The sequence below is a fragment of the Platichthys flesus genome, chromosome 18 (genome assembly GCF_949316205.1).
Source record: "Platichthys flesus chromosome 18, fPlaFle2.1, whole genome shotgun sequence".
NCBI classification, from domain to species: Eukaryota; Metazoa; Chordata; class Actinopteri; order Pleuronectiformes; family Pleuronectidae; genus Platichthys; species Platichthys flesus.
This window is the reverse complement of record NC_084962.1, coordinates 4,832,076-4,853,426: the sequence shown is the minus strand read 5'-3', so window position 1 is coordinate 4,853,426 and position 21,351 is coordinate 4,832,076. Positions and strand designations below refer to the sequence as shown.

At 40.2% G+C, this 21,351-nt stretch overlaps 2 protein-coding genes across 4 annotated transcripts; both read left to right on the top strand.

The window, feature by feature from the left end:
• The first annotated feature begins 1,633 nt into the window (after nucleotides 1-1,633).
• On the top strand, nucleotides 1,634-6,808 carry mep1a.1 (meprin A, alpha (PABA peptide hydrolase), tandem duplicate 1). 3 transcript variants are annotated; one of them, XM_062412059.1, is made up of 13 exons: nucleotides 1,634-1,801; nucleotides 1,891-1,915; nucleotides 2,006-2,050; nucleotides 2,181-2,221; nucleotides 2,473-2,548; nucleotides 2,862-2,979; nucleotides 3,268-3,443; nucleotides 3,628-3,849; nucleotides 3,951-4,097; nucleotides 4,217-4,432; nucleotides 4,725-5,189; nucleotides 6,094-6,267; nucleotides 6,402-6,808. In XM_062412059.1, exons 1-13 carry the CDS (start codon nucleotides 1,649-1,651, stop codon nucleotides 6,449-6,451), a joined length of 1,908 nt encoding a protein of 635 aa, XP_062268043.1. In that variant the 5' UTR covers nucleotides 1,634-1,648; the 3' UTR covers nucleotides 6,452-6,808. The 3 variants fall into 3 exon arrangements, with proteins under 3 accessions (XP_062268043.1, XP_062268044.1, XP_062268045.1); XM_062412060.1 differs by having other exon boundaries at nucleotides 1,691-1,801; nucleotides 4,728-5,189; XM_062412061.1 differs by lacking the exons at nucleotides 1,634-1,801; nucleotides 1,891-1,915; nucleotides 2,006-2,050; nucleotides 2,181-2,221; nucleotides 2,473-2,548 and having other exon boundaries at nucleotides 2,596-2,979.
• A 6,031-nt stretch (nucleotides 6,809-12,839) lies between these two features.
• mep1a.2 (meprin A, alpha (PABA peptide hydrolase), tandem duplicate 2) lies at nucleotides 12,840-21,267 on the top strand. Its single transcript, XM_062411970.1, has 14 exons — nucleotides 12,840-12,972; nucleotides 13,071-13,095; nucleotides 13,184-13,237; nucleotides 13,340-13,377; nucleotides 13,460-13,535; nucleotides 13,623-13,740; nucleotides 13,909-14,084; nucleotides 15,607-15,828; nucleotides 16,400-16,546; nucleotides 16,828-17,043; nucleotides 17,154-17,600; nucleotides 18,666-18,839; nucleotides 19,091-19,295; nucleotides 20,819-21,267. Exons 1-14 carry the CDS (start codon nucleotides 12,910-12,912, stop codon nucleotides 20,967-20,969), a joined length of 2,112 nt encoding a protein of 703 aa, XP_062267954.1. The 5' UTR covers nucleotides 12,840-12,909; the 3' UTR covers nucleotides 20,970-21,267.
• Nucleotides 21,268-21,351: the final 84 nt, after the last annotated feature.

The following is a 21,351-nucleotide window of genomic DNA, read 5'->3' as shown; positions in this document are numbered from 1 at the left end:
GTGATTAGACCACCAAAGTGCAGGTGCAACAGCTTACATATGACTGAAACACGTTACTGCGAGCACTGGAAGCTATAGAGATTCCATTGCATTGCTTGCAGTGTGAAAAGAAAAGTCTATCAATGAAAGTCTTTGAGAGCGTTGTGTGCGATTTTCAATCAGGCTGAAATCGCCCCGTGCTCTATTGAACAGGGCTTGACGTTGCAGCCGATTGGACTATGATATTCAGACGCAGCAGGCTGGAAATTTGTCTTAAGAATTTGCATAATTGTATACATTTTACATATAATAATGATGATTGTAATGATGATTGACTAAATGTATCACCATCATCTTTTTTTCTTTTGGAAGCGGGCGACCTATAGGCCTCTATTGGCCGGCCGCCCCTGGAGTACAGAGGACTGACGCTGTCACGGTTTGGTATTTTCAAGTGTTTAGGTTTAAGTGTTTTTTGTTTATTGATACATCCCGCTATTATGTCTCTTTGAGTTGTTTCTGGGTTTCATGTTTTCACAGTCCGTGTTTCTGTTTTCTGTTTTATTTTTGTAGTCTCTGTTCCTTGTGTGTTTTCTATCTTCACTTCCTGTCGGTGATTGTCTGCAACAGTCCGCATGTGTTACATCTGTGTCCAATTGCCCCTGCCTTCCCTGTGTCTGTATATAAGTCTCTGTGCTCCCCTTTGTCGGATCGTTGTCTAACCCTCGTTATGTCCTGTCCTGCTGTCCTGTCCTGCTCTCCAGGCCTGCTGTCCTGTCCTGCTCTTGTTTCCTGCTCTCCATGCCTGCGGTCCTGTCCTGCTCTCCTGTGTTTTTTGTATCCCGTGTCTCCTGAGCCTCTGCATCTCCCGTATAATCCTCCAGAGTTTTCCCATTAGTGTTTATAGTTGTTTTGTCTGTTAAAGACTCTTTGTTCATTAAAATTACACCCATTGTTAATACTCTGGGTCCAAATGCTTCACCACACTATGACAGACGCAGGACTTTGTGGACTGGTGCCAGTGGAACTGCCTCCAGATCAATGCGGGACAATTGAAGAGGTGGTGGTATATTTCTGCAGGCAGAGACACTCCTCCCTGACACTGATGAACATCCAGGGATTGGATATCGAGACAGTGACTTCTTATCAGTACCTGGGTGCTCACCTGCACAACACCTGGACTGGACTGATCATGCCAGTGCATTCTTTAAGTTTGGAAGGTTTCAAGATATTTTGCTCCAGAAATGTTAAGAAAAATTAAAGGGAAAATTGACAATCTTAATTTTACAACAAAAAGTGTCCAACAGTTTCAGGGTTGTTGCTTGAGCATGCATGTATAAAATGTCACCATAATTGCCATCAGGGCAAATTCTCAACGTAATAGTTGTCAACGACATTGTTTTCAGTGTTCACTATTTTTTAACAGGAGTGAATGCTGTTTAAAGAGATACGTGCAGCAAAAAGATTCCCAATAACCCCCCACAGACTGTAACATTAGCGGTGAGCTTGCACAAACGTTTGAATTAATTAATCAACGGTTTTTATCTGATGTCTCAGCAGAATCAGTTATAAGCCGATAACAGATGTATTGTAAAAATATAGTGCAGGTGCACGTGTACAAACATCCTTTACTCAGTTATAATTTGGAGTCAAAGTCCCTCGGTTACTCTTTATGACTGACATAAAATTCAGGGTCCAACGTCATATTCCTTGGTCAAGGAGCACTTTTAAACCAAAGCCGCAACATCTGCTTGTGACATTCAGCAGGATGGTGGACAGAGTGCTGTTATGGTTCGGACTGGTGGCTCTGGCCACCTCATATACTGTAAGTCTTTATTAATCAATTATTGATAGTGAGTGTGATGTTGTTGTTTATTTAGTGATAACTTGCACTTTGTTATAATTTTTTTGCAGATACCAGTCTCCCCTAAGGTACATGGTACGTACATTAATGATATTTAAAACGAGAAATAAAAGTTGTTCAGAGTAACATCAGAAGACTGAACCATGTCTGTGTTTTTATTTACAGAGGTATACGAGCATGGTGAGGATGAGAACCCCATCCTAAACCCGGGTGAGCAACAGCACATCACAGTAGTTCTTAGGACCATAATCCGTACATCAGTAAAGACCCTGAGTTTACAGGAATAATATGTGAAAACAACTTTGTATTTATTGATGTGTCGTTTGTCCCTGTGTTGTAGGTTCAGATGCTAACCTCTTTGAAGGGGACATTTTACTTCCAGTGAGTTGAATATTTTCCTAATTTTAAAATGATTTAAGAGAATTGCTGATTACTGCTCATCATTCATTGGTGTATGTGATCACATGATTGGCTGTTGGGACAGTTGGTCCTTTGGCTCTTGAGTAATTACAATGCAATATCAGATAACAAACAGGGCATATGAGAGGCCATGTGTTTTTTAAATGATTTTTATTAACCTCCAATAAGTTTATTGTCATAATATATATTTAAACACCTTGTTTATGCTGCAGGAAGGAAAAAATGCCCTGATTGACCAAAAATACAGATGGAAATTTCCAATCCCTTACATTCTGGGTGATGACTTAGGTGAGTCCTTTTTCTAATTTTAATTGTCCTGATATTTACCGTATAACGAATGCTGCATTTTTAAATGATAAAGTCTGTTTTCTATACATATAGTCTGTAGCTGCACTATTGCTGCGGCAGGCAATAGGGCCAGTGACAAGTTATGGTACCAGGCAGAAAGGGAATATAATCTTAGAGAAAGTCTGTATAGGGGTATATATTCCCATCTACCATTTACATGTATATGTGTGGTCTGTGGATAAATGATAATTTGTCAATTAATCTATACAGATAGTACGGCATACTCCAGTTCCCTGTTTCTCTCCCTCCTCAGATCTGAACGCCAAGGGCTGCGTCCACCAGGCCTTTGAAATGTATCGGCTCAAGTCTTGCATTGACTTCAAGCCTTACGAAGGAGAGAAGACCTTCATCAAGTTTGAAAAGAGAGGGGGGTATGGCTCTGACTTTCTGACTTTTCTCAACTCCGTCCACTGAATTAATCTTGACTCAGGTGCTCAAGCTCAAGCGACTTGACTGGAGTTGATTTAAATTCACCCCTGTGTGCAAAGCTTAAACTGAGCTAGAATTTAAAGTAGTGGCCACAATTTAAGTGAGTTAATAACCTTTGCAGGGTGAGCCTCAGACTTGTTACGTTGAATTTTTTAATTTTTATTTTTAATTATGGGAAGAAGGGGATCGATACTCAGGGTAAATTAAACCTGTCATTTTTTTTGTCACAGATGTTTCTCCAGCGTTGGTGACCAGCAGACCGGTCAGATTCTATCTTTGGGCTCAGGCTGTGACCACAAAGCAGTGATAGAACATGAGCTTCTCCATGCTCTGGGATTCTACCATGAACAGTCCCGCGGGGACAGGGATGACTATGTCAACATCTGGCTGAATCAGGTTCTACCAGGTATGGTTACATATTGTCATGGTCTTTCTTCTATGATTCATGTTCTATTAAACCAATTTTTGTTAAACTATTTACATACATTTATTATGTAGACCTTTAAATATGCATTAATTTCTAAAATTTGCAGTTTTCATCCTTTATTATGACATTTTGTGAGACTTAAAGAACTTCAAATTTCCTGCAGGACTTGAACACAACTTCAACAAATACGATGACGACTTCATTACCGATCAAAACACAGCATATGACTATGAGTCCATCATGCACTACAGGCCCTTCTCCTTCAATAAGAACGACTCCATTCCCACAATCACCACCAAAATTCCAGAGTTCTACAACATCATAGGCCAGTACCTCGACTTCAGCAAGATGGACACTCTCAGGCTTAACAGGATGTACAACTGCTGTATGTTACAATGGGAATTTCTGATTTGATTTTCTTAGTTTCTTAAGGTCGACAAAACTTTAAAAGTAAGTATACATGTCCTCTACCCTCCTCCTCCCCAGCTGGTCCCCTCACCCTGCTGGACCAGTGTGCATTTGAGTATGCCAGCATCTGTGGGATGATCCAGGCCTCCTCTGATGATGCAGACTGGGTTCATACCCAGAGCACAGTTGGGGCAGAGGATCACACACTCCTGGGAAAATGCAGAGGTCCGAAATCTGCATAATATTTCTTTTTAAAATTTCAAACCCTGTTTATTGGCAGCTCAGACAACAGAAAAGAAGTGAGTAAACTTAAATTGACGCAAACATTTTGTCTAATCTTTTAGATAGTGGGTATTACATGCACTTCAGCACAATGAGTGGGGCGCCTGAGGAGTCTGCCCTGCTGGAATCCAGAATCCTCTATCCCAAGAGGAAGCTCCAGTGTCTGCAGTTCTTCTACAAGATGACTGGAAGTCCAAAGGACAGGCTGGTGATCTGGGTCAAGATTGACGATGGCACGGGCACTGTTCGAAGAATGAGGAAAATACATACTTTTAATGGTATTTGATGATTTATACGTTATTATGTTTTCTTGCATGACCTTACACATCCATCAGGGGATAGAGCCTGGCTATCCACCCACTGGCTGTAGATGGTAAAGTAAAGGGACAATTATAAGGGTGGTGTAAATCTTATTTTTGTAAATCTAACTGTCAAGCTGTTCTTTTACAGTAAATACAGTAAGGGAGAGAGACAAATGTTCAACAAAATGTTTCTACCCAGTAACTTTATACATGGATATTACCACAAATAGTAAGATTTGCCATCTTGACCTTGTCCCTGTTACACCAGCAGATTCTGACCAAACATGGAAGATCGCACACGTCCCTCTGGAGGTAGGTGAGAAATTCCGCTATGCATTCCAGGCCATTCGTGGGGACCCCTCAGCGTCCTCTGGGGGCATCTACATCGACGACATCAGCCTGACGGAAACCCGCTGCCCCAATGCCGTGTGGAGAATCCAGAACTTCTCACAAATCATGGAGAGGGCTGACACCAACACAGTAATCGACAGCCCTCGCTTCTATAGCCCTGAAGGCTATGGTTACGGTGTGCGCATCTTTCCTCGGTCCAGTTACACTGATTACACAGGGAACTACGCTGGGCTGTACTTCCACCTGGCCAGCGGGGATAATGATGCGGTGATGCAGTGGCCAGCCATAAATAGACAGGCCACCTTGGTGGTGATGGACCAAGACCCTGACGCTAAGATGAGGATGTCCTCTGCTCGCAGCCTCACTACTGACATGAGGACAAGTAAGTTCTCCCTATCCGGTGTCCTGTACTGCCACAATAATTTACACATGAACAGGAAGTACAGTAATAGTTATACACTTGCTTGGGGTGTGGTTCGTGTCACAGCTTTAGGAAACTGCAATTAGACAGCAAAACCTTACTTATTGATTTCTGCTATAAAGGTCCATATGCTAAAAGTACTTTCAAAGCATGAGGTAAAGGGTAAAAAAGAGATGCATTTAAAATGTTAACATTTGGGGGTTTCTCACATCACAGCTAGAAGGCTATATATATATTCAACATTTTGTTGAACATTTGTCTCTCTCCCTTACTGTATTTACTGTAAAAGAACAGCTTGACAGTTAGATTTACAAAAATAAGATTTACACCACCCTTATAATTGTCCCTTTACTTTACCATCTACAGCCAGTGGGTGGATAGCCAGGCTCTATCCCCTGATGGATGTGTAAGGTCATGCAAGAAAACATAATAACGTATAAATCATCAAATACCATATATATATATGTGTATATGTGATTATTTTTTTCTTATAGTCAAGAAATCCCACAAACAAACCAAAAACATCACTGTATTGGTCTCGGTAGCTTCCAAAGCCTTCTTGAAGCTGTCAGCCCTGAACCCACTTGTTCCAATAAGATTAGACAATTAGATCATAAATATATTGCTTGAAAATTACTTGATACTTTTCCGGATTAGCAGGTTGTTATTTATGGTAAAATACTGCAAACACACTTTGGTAACAAATTACCACCATTCATTGAGTCCTCCGTCAAAATGACTTAACATTTATACCAAACCCAATTTAGACACTGGTTCCTCAGGTTCAACAAACTGTTCTTGGTTCCCCATGGACAGTTCCTGCCCCTACATCAGACAGGTGATTCTGTGTTTTTCTGTCTCTTAGCATCAAATGGACAATTGTTCTGGGACAATCCATCCAAGGTGGGCTGGTATGACTCGTCCTGTGAATGCTTCAGAGGTGAATCATGGGGCTGGAGAAACTTTATCAAGCACTTTGACCTCCGGCGTCGTAGTTACCTCAAGAACGATGACCTCATCATCCTCATCAACTTTGACGGTTTGTGATCTGTGTTGAATATTCATGTATGGAAATGACTGATACTGTGCACATTAAAAACCATCCTGAAATGATTGCCATGTGTGATGTTCAGCATATCAAGAAGCAGAAATGATGAGTGTTTTTATCCACAGACATCACATCACTGATCAAAACAGAAGTTCCCATTGAGCCGAAGGAGTAAAGGCACATTTGCTGTTTTACCACAATGAACTGAAGGTGAGATATTTTGATCTCACCTGTGAACATTATATCACACTTGTAGGTTATTATGATAATGAGAAAATACAATAATTGTGTTTCTTGTGTTTAAAATGACTGGAAATGATTGAAATATTCCTGCTATGACACAATATCATAATTAGACACAATGAATAAAATGTAATGGTCATATCTGGTATGTAATCTGTGTGGAAAAGTTCAACACATATATAAAACAGGTTTTGAAGTGCATCATTTTACAATTATGTTATATAAGATTCTTGCTATATTGACATGATGTCTCAATAAAAGCTATGAGAGAAACCCTGTGGTATGTTAATTTAATTTGTGCTTTATTTATGAAAATAAGCCCATGAAAATTTAGGAAATCACACATGAATCACTAACCTTGTATTTACATTTAAGAAAAAATATATAAATATAAAACAACAAACGTCTATGTGATCTAATGTTGCTATTAATTTCCCCCAGAAGTAGAGAACATCCTCCACCGCAGCAACATTAGCACTGGTACAATAACTAGACTGGCATTCAGTAGAGCACATATCTCCACTAAGGTCAAACAGACCCGATAAAATAAGAATTATTATTGATCCCCAGCTGGTTGACAGCAGCCCAAATAGAGAATAATGACAGGTAAGAAGAATAGAATAGAACTACACAGGAACAAAGACACAAAAAAATTAACAGGTATACCCACTAGTGATATGATTGAGCGAGTGGTGTAAACCACCTGAAAGTAGCAAAGTGAAATTCAATCAAACTGCACCAAATATCACACACTCACCAGTTCCATAAACATGTCAGATTTTCTTTTTATCAACTTCAATGAATTATGCTTACGGGAAAATGCTGAAAATGTCGAAAAACGTCAACTTACAATATTGAAAAAAGTAGAAAACAATTCATGGAAATCAGTTATGTTGTTTTTGTGTAATCTTGCTAACACAAATCGAAACCAACACACAAACATACATAAAGTCCTTAGCGAACTTAGTAAGGATAAAATGTTAAGTGAATATGGAAACTATTTTTCAGTTTTCTGAAACGACAGTGGACTATGTGGTATCAAAGTTGATAAGACGTTTGAAGTGGGGAGTTCGGTTGTTGTTCCATTGTAAGAAATGTGTGTGTGTTTTTTCTTTCATATTTTGTGATGTGAAGGATATTATGATTTTTTTAAATCCAAAATTCCAAAAACTTGCCCAGTGAAGATACATTTCAAATGTTCTTTTTTGTTCCATCTATTTACTGTATTGGTAGCATCATAAAACATATGATTAGAATCTGATTCAGGAAACCAAAAAATATTGATTAATGAATTAATCAAATGTTTTGTCCCCATTCATATGAATGGTTTTTACAAATGAATTTGAGAAATTTACTTTTATTTACTTGTCCCATGGATGATGTTATTGCCTGTGATCCTTGACTATGTTCTGTTGGGACATGGTTATTGTGAAACCAAAGTTCAGCCACATGCAGACAAAGCCTGATGCCGCATGTTCTGTGTTCTGGAGAAAGCCTCCCGAACTCAGTCTCCCAGAAGGCTGCATGTCCCTTTGCTTCGGAAAACTTCACACAGAGATGTGTAAAGCCACAAGGGTCACCTCCTATTGGTCACTCTGGCCAATATAAGGCCCGACTCTATCTCTCTTTCCACAACTCTTCCCAGGAGGAAGGCTACCGGCCTCTCTTCCTGCATTGCCGAGGGAGAACCCTGGATGCTTCAGCTCACATCTTCTCTTCCCATCCAACGAGAGCAGCGCAAGGGTGCAGCTTCCAGCTCATCTCATCAATGAAACCTCCTCTCAAACCAAGCTCTACCAAACTCCTAGCATCGACTCGATGCCTGCAGGTAAAATTCCACCAGCATCTGAGCTGAACAGCTCAACAGAACCGCTAAGGTAAAATCCTTACGACCAGCAAGAAGACTTCACAGAACTGCCAAAGACACTGCGACTTCCTTTTCCCTTTCCAAGGACTGGTAACACAACCTTGGCTTAATAATTATGCTAGGCTAAGCAAGACTTTTTATTCGATTCTGTGTGATGCTGCTTATAAGTTTGATATGCGTTGTGATATTGTGGTTACAAGTTATTTGAAAGTTAATGTTAGTTATGCCCTTCACAGGCTTTCTTTGCATATCTCTCTGACACTTTCATTCTCTGATTCAACATCTACACAGACACACGCATAGTCTTCACCTCGTTTAAATCTTTCCCCGCTACCCGTCATAAACCACTTCTGAAGGAAGGGTGGGCCTTTAACTAGAGGGGGGGGCAGTGACCATTTTGAAATCATGCTGAGGAAGGTGTGAACTTTTGGTCAGCCATTTTGGGAAGCACTCCAATTTACATAGGCACACGCATTCACATACACATCTTTGTTTAATAATTTGTGTTTTTATAATCTATTGTATTCATAATAAATGTTTTTCTTTCACAAATGTTCTTTCATCAATGTTGCATAAGTGAATTTTGACAACCTCTACACTGTCAAGAACTCATTATATAACCTTTAATAGTAAATATTGAGATTTCTAATTGAACTAGATCTAAATGAGACTGATCCTTACAGATTGACTGTTAGTCCCTGTTACCAGGATGGTGCCCCGTCGTTTCTAAATTATAATTACAAATTGTATTATTCTTAATTGATAACTGTACTATTTTTAACAAAAATAATCTCAGGTTCTAAACCAACAACCTGTATCTTAGTTCCGATTCCGACAAAATTACTTACAGACATTCTGTCCCTTATTGATAGATCGTTACTTAACACAATCAATTTGTCATTATCATCAGGTTATGTTCCACAGTCTTTTAAAATAGCTGTTATCAAACCCCTTCTCAAAAAAAACATCCTAGACTCAGAGGTTTTAGCCAATTACAAACCAATATCTAATCTCCCCTTCATGTCTAAAATCTTAGAAAAAGTTGTAGCCAATCAGCTATGTGAGTTTCTCCAGGAAAATAATAACTATGAAGACTTTCAGTCTGGGTTCAGAGCTAATCACAGCACAGAGACAGCCTTAGCAAATGTCACTAATAACCTTCTAATAGCCTCAGATCAGGGACTTGTGTCTGTCCTCGTTCTGTTAGATCTCAGTGCAGCATTCAACACAATTGAAGATCAAATTTTATTACAAAGACTTAAACAGTTAATTAACATTAATGGAACCGCCCTTAACTGGTTTAAATCTTATTTTTGTGATCAAACAAAATGCTGCAGCACGTGTCCTGACGAGAACAAAGAGAAGAGAGCACATTTCTCCAGTATTAGCATCGCTACACTGGCTTCCAGTTAAATCTAGAATAGAATTTAAAATTCTCTTCCTCACCTTCAAGTTCCTGAATAATATGTCGCCATTTTACCATAAAGAGCTGTTAGTACCCTATCAACCCACTAGAGCACTCCGCTCCCAGTATTCAGGCTTCCTTGTTGTCCCTGAAGTCTCTAAAAGTAGAGTAGGCTTTTAGCAATCAAGCCCCCTGCTGTGGAATAATCTCTCACTTTCAGTTCGGGAGGCAGTCACCATCTGTTCGTTTAAAAGTAGGCTCAAAACCTTCCTTTTTGATAAAGCTTATAGTTAGAGCTAATTAGTGCGCCAGAACGTTACTTGTTCTATTTTATGACACATGACACACGGAGCTTCTCTTTCCAGCTTCTCCTTCCTCTTCTCCATCCCTATCCCCCTTCCCCGGAATCCCTTTGCTTTATCACCTGCAGATCCAGGGCCTCTGTGGCCGCACCATGGATTGCGGTTTGTGGATCGCGCACCGGGGGTCGCGGTGTTGGATCCGGTGTGGCGGATTCTGAGTCATGTGGGCTGATCGTGGTGCTGGTGGCGGACCCTGTGTCGCGTTGGCATTGGGCACGGGCGGTGGACCAGGACCGCGGTGGTGGCTTGTGATGGGTCCTCCTGGTGGGCGGCGGTGGACGGTGACTGAGGACTGGAGTGGCGTCTGGTCTGGATGGTGGATCGTGGTCTAGATGGTTGCTGAGCATGGACTGTGCTTGCAGCGGGACTGCTTGGCATGTCATGTTGGGGTTGTCCTTCGGGATGTCTACCCTCATCAATGCTGCTAGAGACTTTGATTACTGATGATGTTCTCCTGCACGTGGCATCTATTGCACTTCTGTCCGTCCTGGGAGAGGGATCCCTCACATGTGGCTCTCTCTGAGGTTTCTACATATTTTTACCCTCTTAAAAGGGTTTTTTGTAGTTTTTCCTTACTCTTGCTGAGGGTTTAGGACAGAGGATGTCACACCCTGTTAAAGCCCTATGAGATGAATTGTAATTTGTGAATATGGGCTATACAAATAAAATTTGATTGATTGATTGATTGATTGAGACTGATAGAAGCAGTGCACAACATACATGACTATACAGCCAAAGCTAATTTCCAATACCAGTCTTTGAGGGGTCCAACGTTTATTCGTGACAGTTTGAAGCAATTGAAAGTATTTGTTCATAGAAAATGAAGGCATACAGTCATAAAACAAGATAGCCATAATTTACGACAACACACAACAGACAAAACAAAGCTTCACAGACAGTTTTTACAATCTGTCGCCTGTGAGTCCCTGAACTTTATGGAAGTACAATAATACATTGATAAAGTGATAAATTTGATATCAGTTATATCAGCTCTGTTGACATCTGATATCTAATATGTCAATGTCAATTTAAATGTTATTTATATAGCACATATAAAACAACTTGGTTGACCAAAGTGATTCACAAGTACAAGGTACAACAAGAAGACAGTAACACGCATTACATAATAATACAAGTAGTAAAATAATATAAGATAGAAAGAAGAAGAATACAAAATTAAATTAAAACAACTACAGTATAAGATGTACAATAATAAAATAAAATCAGCTGGGGAAAAAGAAAAGTTCTAAACTCGAAGACAATGCCAAGAAGAACAGATGTGTATCTAGTAATAATTTGAAGGGTGCAAGAGAGGGGGCGGATCTAATGTGGAGTGGTAATCTGTTCCTCAAGTTTGGGGCCGCTACTGCAAAGGAATGATCACCTTTGGTTATGAGCCTCATTTTAGGTAAATCCAGGGGAAGTTCAGTCAAGTAAGGCGGTGCCAGTCCATTTAGAGACTTAAAAGGTAACAATACGTTCGAAATCTATCCTGTAACGAACAGGAAGCAATTAGAGGGAGCGCAACACAGGTGTAACATGGTCACTCTTTTTCTTCCTAGTCAGGACACAAGCAGTAGGATTTGGACAAGCTGCCGGCATTTCATAGACAACTGGTCTAAGCCTACAAACAGGGGATTGCATTAGTCAAGACTAGAGGTTATCAAGGCATGGATCACCCTCTCTACATCCTTTTGTGGGAAATGGGCCTTTAACTTGGCTATGAGTCTCAGTTGAAAGAAGCTACACATGACCACAGAGGAAACTTGATTGTCGAATCCCCTGTAAAATGTAATCCCCAGACTCTTCACAGAGGAGTGAATATTAGCAGCCAAAGGGCCAAGGGTGCTCACATCCAGCAGTTTAGGGTGTCCAAACACAATAACCTCAGTCTTATTTTCGTTTAGTGGGGGGAAGTTTAGGTTAATCCATGATTTGATGTAATTTACATTACATTACATTTAGCTGACGCTTTTGTCCAAAGCGACTAACATTTTTAGTACAATCAACATTTTGTGAGGGGTCATTTAGGGGTTCGGTATCTTGCCAAAGACACTTAGGCATGCAGATGGGAAAGAGTGATTCGAACCAGCAACCCTCTTGTTGCAGAACACCCGCTCTATCCCCTAGGCCACGCTCCCCCCCAGGCAGTCAAACAGGGGCTGCAAGGAACTCATGGTTTTAAAATTCAGGGGAAAGTATATTTGAATATCACACGCAAAGCCCACGAAAGAGACATCATATTTTTCAAAAATGTGTGCTTGGGTCAGCATAAATAGAAAAGTAGGATAGGGCCTAAAACGGATCCAAGAGGAGTAATCATTCAGGTGGATAGAGAAAAACTGTCAATCTGTTAAGTATGACTGAAATCACTTGAGTGCTACACCTTTAATCCCTACAGAGTTCTCCAAACACGACGACAGGATTGCATGATTGACGGTGTCGAAAGTACAATAACTGAAACATAAGGGCATTTAGTTAACCATAAATGGCATAACTGTCTGTTTAATTGGCTGTAAAAATCCACCCGTGTCAACATGTGTTGTACCCAGCTGCCTGTGTTCAGGGTCGGTAGTTTACTGCTGCCACTGGCTGAGCTTCTGACAACAGGTCAGCCGCTTGAGCGACGACAAGGACACGTGTGAAACGCCTGTTACTCATTAAACACTATAATCCTGATCAAAGTTCCTCTGCAGCTGCTGTCTTCATGGACGTGTTGACATCAGGGAGACACGCTGCCTTCAGAAAACATCGACATGGCCTATGGAGACAATTTGTGGACGATTGCTGCGCTGATTAGTATCTTGGCAGTTTTGACGGTAGAGAATTTTATAATTGTAATGCACCTTCAAACAGAAATTTAACGGTTTTCTCTGTGGATGTTTAAAAGCAAGATGTATCTCTCTTTGACCCCTAGGTGAAAGCTGCTCCGACCTTTACAGGTTAGCTCTAATTTATTTATTGATCAATTACACATAAAGAAGCTCTTTGTTTATCTTTAGCTTTAACAAAAGTACATGTCAATTCCAGGTGATAATGCTGATGCAGGTGAACTGAGGGATGACATACCTGACATCAACAGAGGTATATATTCAAAGCCTGTCTGCGATAATGCACTTTGTTCAAATATATATTTATATATACAGAATTTCCGATCTCTGACAGTGGTTTTGTTCCATTTTTTAGCGTTAAAACACCTGTTTGAGGGAGACATTGCTGGTAATGTAAGTATACACACTGTGTGGAGATTATGTTTAGCAAGAACATAACCTGTCACATCCTGAGAGTCTCCCACTTGTCGTGCAGCCCAGCAGAAATGCAATCCTCGATGAAACAAGAAGATGGAAGTTTCCCATCCCTTACATTTTAACTGATTCTCTAGGTACACTATGCATCATTTCTATCAACATGTAATCTGATGCAGAGGTTAAACATGTGCTGACTAGGAAATTAATTTCCATATCTGTAGAACTGAATGCCAAAGGTGTGATCCTCCAGGCGTTTGAGGAATACCGCTTGAGATCTTGTGTGGACTTCAAGCCATACGCGGGAGAGAGCAGCTACATCTCCTTCACCAAGCTGTCAGGGTGAGCTGCATTGTGCTGGTTTGTTGCACAACTTTATCGGCCATGCTGTAAAGTCATAAAACTTGAGGAATTAAGAACCAAAGATAAGACACTGCTGATGTGAGAAAATAATACTTAAAGCTCATGATACAGTAAGACTGCTGATTCATTTCATTTTCATCACTACAGATGCTGGTCTTACGTTGGCGATGATAAAAAAGGACAGAACGTGTCCATTGGGGCCAGATGTGACACTAAAGCCATTGTGCAGCATGAGCTCCTCCACGCTCTGGGATTTTATCACGAACAGTCTCGCTCGGATAGAGACAACTATGTTAAGATCTGGTGGGACCAGATTGAAGAAGGTGTGTGAAAAAGTACTTCATCTGTGTTTCTTTCAGGGACAGTTTGAGAGATACTCGGTACACCCAGCAAAATCCTCACCCAAACTTGAACATTTACGGGTTTGTAAAAGAAAGTCTGAACAACCATGATAGCAGCTCCACACCACAGCCTTATATTAAATTACGCTGTATTGATGTTCTGCTGATACAAATGCTCAACCAAAACCAAACTTACTGGAAACATGAACACTTGAACAAAAAGTGTGAAAAGAGCGACCGGAAATAACAGGAGCCATCTTTGAGAAAAAGGGATTCATCTACATTAAATGTCATTTGGCTGACGCTTTTGTCCAAAGCGACTTACAATTAGTACACTCAACATTCATGAGGGGCCATTTAAGGGTTCAATATCTTGCCAAGGACACTTCGGCATGCAGATGGTCGAGAGTGGGTTGCGAACCAGCAAACTTCTTGTTGGAGGACCATCACTCTAACCACTAGGCCACACCGCTGACATACGTTTGCTGTCATTGAAAAAGTGTCGCACTAGCACAAGCTTCCCAGACCAAAACAAATGCGTCATCAGCCACACCTCCTCCCTCACTTTGTTTTCTATAGAGTCTTTGGGTGTTCCAGAGTCCGGTGAAATCAGTGCAATAGGCCTGTAGCCATCATGCATTATAAATGTGGGTAGGGCCAAGGGTTACACAAAGAGGGACTCACAGGCATGCACAAACACATGCCCTAACTATGTGCGGCCATGGCTATGTCTGAAATCTCCCACTCATTCACGACCCAATACAATATAGTGAGCTGTTTGGCAAAAGAAAAATAAATACTTTTAGACACAACTGTACATTTTCTCTGCGCCTCTAATGCCACAGGATCATGACGTTCAACAACAACATTGTACGCCAGTGGAAAAGCACATTGAATTCCCATGTTTAAATTGATAAATAAACTTGTGTGCCATACCCCGTGCTGCGGTGCACTGCTCTGCTCTTATTACATATTTTACCACCACAATTTTCATATTTGTCTTGTGCTGGTCATATAAAAAACAGTGGTATCGAAAATATTAGAGAAATATGCTAAAACAGACAGTTTTAAAATCGGTTTGCCCAAGTCTATCTTTATCCTCATGATGTCTAAGATATTTTTGACAAGAATAAGTAGAATCCCCAGAGAGAGAGGGCTGAGACATGAGGCCCTCTCTCCTCTTGAGCACAAAGCATGATGGTGTATATTGCTCGGTTACTGACTATTGGACCAATTATTCACCAAAAAAAAAACCTTACACATGCCAAACTCTATAATGGACTTTTTAGGGATTATTGAGTGATTTCTGACCCAGACCATTTTTATGTTAGTGCCCAGAATGTGAGAACAGACTCAGAGACTACAAAGCTTACACCTAGGGAGTGACTCTCTGCTCAGGATGCCATTACTCCATAGAATATAGTTGTTGGCTGCTTTATTTTTGTTAAAATCATATATGTTTAACTTTGAGGTTGTCAGTGACAAGGTTACTCTCCCCTTACAGGAATGGAGCACAATTTCAAAAAGTACGAGGATGACTTCATCTCAGATCTGAACACGCCATATGATTACGAGTCCATCATGCACTACAGGCCTCTGTCTTTCAACAAGAACGAGAGCGTACCCACCATCACCACCACCATACCGTACTTTAACGACGTCATTGGCCAGCGGCTGGACTTCAGCGCTGTTGACATCACCAGGCTCAACCGCATGTACGACTGTGGTGAGTGTCTCCATACTGCTGGTTCTAGTGTGTTTTAAAATATCTGCATCATTGCTTAAAAAGTCACAGGATATTTACCCGGTGACCATGGAAACAGTTCTCGGCTTCCTGGTTTGTATTGGAGCTGCTGGAACTAATTTACATTTACATTCTTATTTTGCATCATTCAATATTTTTGGATTAATGATCTATGAAAGGTAAAATATAAATAGAAGAACAGCACCTCTAACACTTTTGAACGTCCGTGTCACACTGCACTGCCCCGCCCCCAATGACTGCTCCAATGTATGATATGTCAAAATCGCACTAATAAAATACTGTAAAATTTTTTTCTATAATATCAATAAAGTGCATCTAGTAAATGTGCACTGCTGATCATTATAGCCAATGTAGCCACATCACTCCACCTGCTACATTGAATAAGTTACTGGGATATGGATGTTTTAATTTACAGCTAGATCTACACGCACAAATGTAAACATTACTGTCTTTGCTAAGGTACATCCATATTTACATAGATGGGTGGTGCTTAACCAGCGTAGGTTGACTGTTGATAATCTTTCTGTTGCAGCCAACACACACACCCTCCTGGACCAGTGCTCGTTTGAGCTCATCAACATCTGTGGAATGATCCAGAATGAGGATGAGAACGCAGACTGGGTGCAGACGCTGAGCAGTCCAGCCGACACTGATCACACCCTGGCAGGGCGCTGCAGAGGTGCTAAGCATATATACTGTCTCCAGTGTTGCCACAGTTACTTTGAAAAAGTAACTTAGTTACTTTACAGATTACTTGATTTTAAAAGTAACTAAGTTAGAGTACCAGTTACTTTATTAGTTACATTCAGCAGCTGCCGACAACACCCCCGCCGCCTCAACATAAAAATGACAACCGGTTTTGCCAACACTCACTTTATTAGAAACCGCCAGAGGCCCGCCTCATTTAAATGACATTAAGGCTCATTAACAAAACATGTACTGACCACTTCTTTCCTTTAGATTCTGGGTACTTCATGAAGTTTGACACAGCTTCAGGTGTGATTAGCAACAGTGCCTTGCTCGAGTCCCGTATCCTCTACCCCAAAAGAGATGAACAGTGTCTGCAGTTCTTCTACAAGATGAGCGGACGGGCTGGGGATATACTGGTGATATGGATCAGGACTGATGATGGGACAGGGACTGTGCAGAGTGTCAGGAAAATCCACACCATCACTGGTATTTTCTCATCCATTTGTGCACTTCCAAACACGTTTAAGGTTTCTTGCTTTTCTGTGTTGTGGTTGGGCTTATTGCACAAGTTTGTTTTTGTGCTTTTTGTATCGCAGGTGATGGAAATGATGCTTGGAAAGTAGCCCATGTGACCCTCAAGGTGACAGAGAAGTTCCGTTATTTCTTCCAAGGCATCAGGGGTTCATCCAATTCATCGGGCGCCATCTTGATTGATGACATCACTCTCACAGAGACCAATTGCCCCAATGCCGTCTGGCAGCTTCAGAATTTCACCGGGCTCCTCACCACCACTTCTCCTGGCAGCGTCCTCAAAAGCACTTGTTTCTACAACTCAGAGGGCTACTCATTCGGCATCAGTGTTTATCCAAATGGAAAAGACCCTGCCTATCCAGACTATGTTGGCATGACCTTGCACCTCTGCAGCGGAGAAAATGATGGGGTGATGCAGTGGCCAGTGGCAAACAGGCAAGCGACCATCGTTGCCATGGATCAGGATCCTGATGTCAAACTGAGGATGTCTTCAACAAGAAGTTTCACCACAGGTAGACCGACATCACAGGCAGCCGAGACACGCAAAGTTGACAAGCAGTGATAGTTTCGGCTCATGATTTTCTGCTTCCTCCAAAAGGATTGGAAGCGAATGGAATTCAGTCAGTTGAGTTCACAACATTTGAAAATGACAAGATTTCTTTTCAGAAACTGTTGAATGTTTTGCAGGGACTATAGATACAAGTCCCAATGACAATGAGGTCTGTGAAATGACCTGTTTTGCCCACATGAGATTTTACATAAACTAATAATAACAACAATAATAATAATAATAGTAATAATAATAAAAATGACAATAATAATAATAATAAAAGTATCGTAGTTGTACAAGTGTATTTAGGCAACTAGACTTGCTTGTGTTTCTTGAAGACAATTCACTTAACATCCAAAAAGGCTGCTTAAGTTCTAAGGTTTCAGAGCAAATCAAAATAAGCAGATGTACTTTATCACTGGTCCTCACCTGTGGACACAGACAGCAGGGAATTTCCCCTCTTAATATATTTACTTCAGCTCCATCTCCATATGTCAAATGACAAATCTTTAGTCAACCTAACGTAGATCATGTCGATTCAGCTGGAGAGCAAAGACGAGGGACACTGAATATTGGACTTTAAGAAACATAACTATAAAATGAATGCAGTTGCTTGTATGCTCAATGTCAACCGATAGTAAGATATGTTTAATAAGATAACTCCTACTTGAATGTGTCAGCAACCCATCTTGAAGTATAGGCCATCGACAAGGGACCTACATGGATAAGGTGACTACATGTCAATGTTTATTATATTATATTATATTATATGATACCTTGCTTTACTGCTCACAAGTGCCATCCAAATCAGTTTATATAATATATATTGAATGAATAAGTCACTATGAATAACCGCTTCAATGTGTGAACAATTCAAGTCTTAAATTCTTGCTCACCCTAACATCTAGTTTTAACAACAAATATGTAAATTGAAAAGAAGAGCAGTTTCCTTGCGAGATCCAATTAGATGTTGACGTGAATGAAGAATGATTGATGAACCTTTTTTTCTCGCCTTCTTTCTTCTGAGACTCCGACGCTCGCTGGAATAAGCCAACCAATACTTCAGGGGCCGAGTGGGATGCCAGCTGCAGGTGCTACCGCGGCCCAGACGTTGGCTGGAGTACGTTCATGTCTCACAATCATCTGCACAGAAGGAGCTTCCTCAAGAACAATGACCTCATCATTACTGCTGATTTCAATGGTGAGCATGTAAAATATCAGCTCTTTTATATTTATAGATATAAAGAGAGAGAGAGAGAGAGAGAGATGTGTGTGATTCACAGTCTGTCAAGGTAGATTGGAAATTTCATTTTTTCCCACAGATTCTACTATTAATAATGGCACAATTCACATTACTCAGAAATCATTTTTTTAATTAGCAATTGAAATCGTGTCATACAGTTTGTATATGTCTTTATTATTGAGCATCATATTAACCTGTTGTTTTGATAGATTTGACCTACCTGATCAAGTCCGAGGTGCCTGTCAAACTGGCATCACAAGCAACTGACATTACAGATGAGAAGCCAATCGGTGACAAGGAAGTGAGAGCGCAGGCTCCAAAGCACAGAGAGGCACGTGCAGCCAACCCCTGTCATCCCAACCCGTGTTTTAATGGAGGCGTGTGTGTGGAGAGTGAAGGAAAAGCCTCATGCAGGTGTGTGCTTCTTTGCTTCAGGGGTTGGTATTTATTAAGGTGTGACTACATTTGAGAAAAAACCTTGGACAGTTTAGCTGGTGCTCCAGCCCCTTCATTAAAACTCCAGATAGTTTGGGTCTGTTGATGACGTGTCGAACACACTGTAACTTATTTAAGCTGATGCCAGAAGACACGCCTGGCTTCTCACTGCCTTCATCCTAATGTCTACCCTACTTCCACTGTAATAGTATTTTACTGAGGGGCCTTGTGAGTAAAATAATATTTCTAGCTACCCCTATTCACAGCAGCTCTCCTCTCATGATTAGTGCACTTGGTAGGTGCTTGGAAAGTATTAGTGGCTTTGTAAGCCCCAAGAATCTGTTGTAATATTTGACTAGAGTAACATTTAAGAATCAGTAAGTTGTTCTAAAACATACAACATCCCAATTTACTGTCACTCTGAAAGCATAAATCTAATGTCCACAACTTCTTAATTAAATCAGAATTTTCTTTTTTATTACATGCAATTAGCAAAAGTACATTTTTAACGAAAAGAGTAATAAGTTAAAATAATAAAAAGTGTAATAATAGAGTAATAAGTCACAACTTATAAAAGAAGTAAAAGACAAAATGTAATAAAATGAGAAGAAAAAGTGTAATAAGAGAGTAAAAAGTAAAGATTCACACAAGAAGTAAAGCATGCAAATGTTTGAATGAATGTGATTAAATATATATACACTGCTGATTTCAGAGAACTTATATAAATTTAGTGAGAAGAAATGAATGCCAGCACCGCTTTATCCGAAACTCGTTTCCTACTAGAAATTTGATTTCTGTTAAAAATTCAAAACTCCTTACAAAGTCTAAAAATCTTCTTTAAAAAGTCAATGTCTTTTTATGGCAGATTGGTCGCAGTGTTTCTTCAGAATCCAACTGAAATCTTCAGCTGGTTGGCTATTTCTCTATTTTAAAGGTTTCTTCTCCTCAGTGCATATTTTCCAATTTGTATATTTCTTCTGTGGAAACTTTCTCTAAGTTGAGAAGTGTCCGTTTTTATCCATTCTTCTGATTCTAGGCTGAGGAGGGGGTTCCTTGTTCCGTTTTGTGTATAGGATCAATAGAAGATTCTGATTACATTTTTCAACTTTTTCATCTCTAACATGATATGTTACTGTGTTAAACGCATGCTACTTTAAACATTATAGAGGTTACATAAGCAAACCAGAGGAGTAATTCTACATGTTACTTTATGCTCTTTGCTCATATTTCAGCGGTGAGATCTCGATTATTCTGAACGTGATCTAACCTATGAAATAAATCAAGTGAGCAAGTTTTTTATTGTCAAACTGTCCCATAAAACTCAATAATAAAAATCAATCAACCTACTCTTGCTAGCCTGGTGACACAGCTTAGTGCATCAGGACTATTGCAAATACATACTTGGGACGTGCATTCATGTGAAACCTGAAGTTCATAGCAATTTTTGTTGTATATCATTTTTTAAATGATTAAAACAGATGTGTGTGACTGCTGCTTTTCAGGTGTGCCACAACCCAGGCCAGCTACAACACTGGAAAAAGATGTGAGGAAGTGAACACACACAGCGGCATTCTGGGAGCTCTGATTGGTGGTGCAGCCGGGGCGGTAGTTCTGACAATAGCCATCATCACCGTCATCAGGAGAGTTCAGTGAAACACCCTGTGGAGGATGAACTCGTCCACTACATCATTCAACAGTGAAATCACACTAAATGGAAACTCAATATTGTGGAGAAATATGCAAATTTATCTTGGGCCTTTCTTTGATACCTCCCCATATTTAAAATAAAATTGTTTATTGAGACAGACCTAAAGGCTTTCCAAATATAGAACCCAGAATCAGCACTACTATGTCCTGAGTGTGGTTTATTTGTATGATAAAAGTAAGTGTTTTCTGCTACATTATTTCTGTTGTGAATAACACAAGACTGGAAATAAATATTGAAATCACACCTAGTGTATCCGAAACCCTTTCTTTTCCATGTCTTTATTCTTATGTCTTACTAGTTTTGAGATACATATAGTGGTAATGCAAA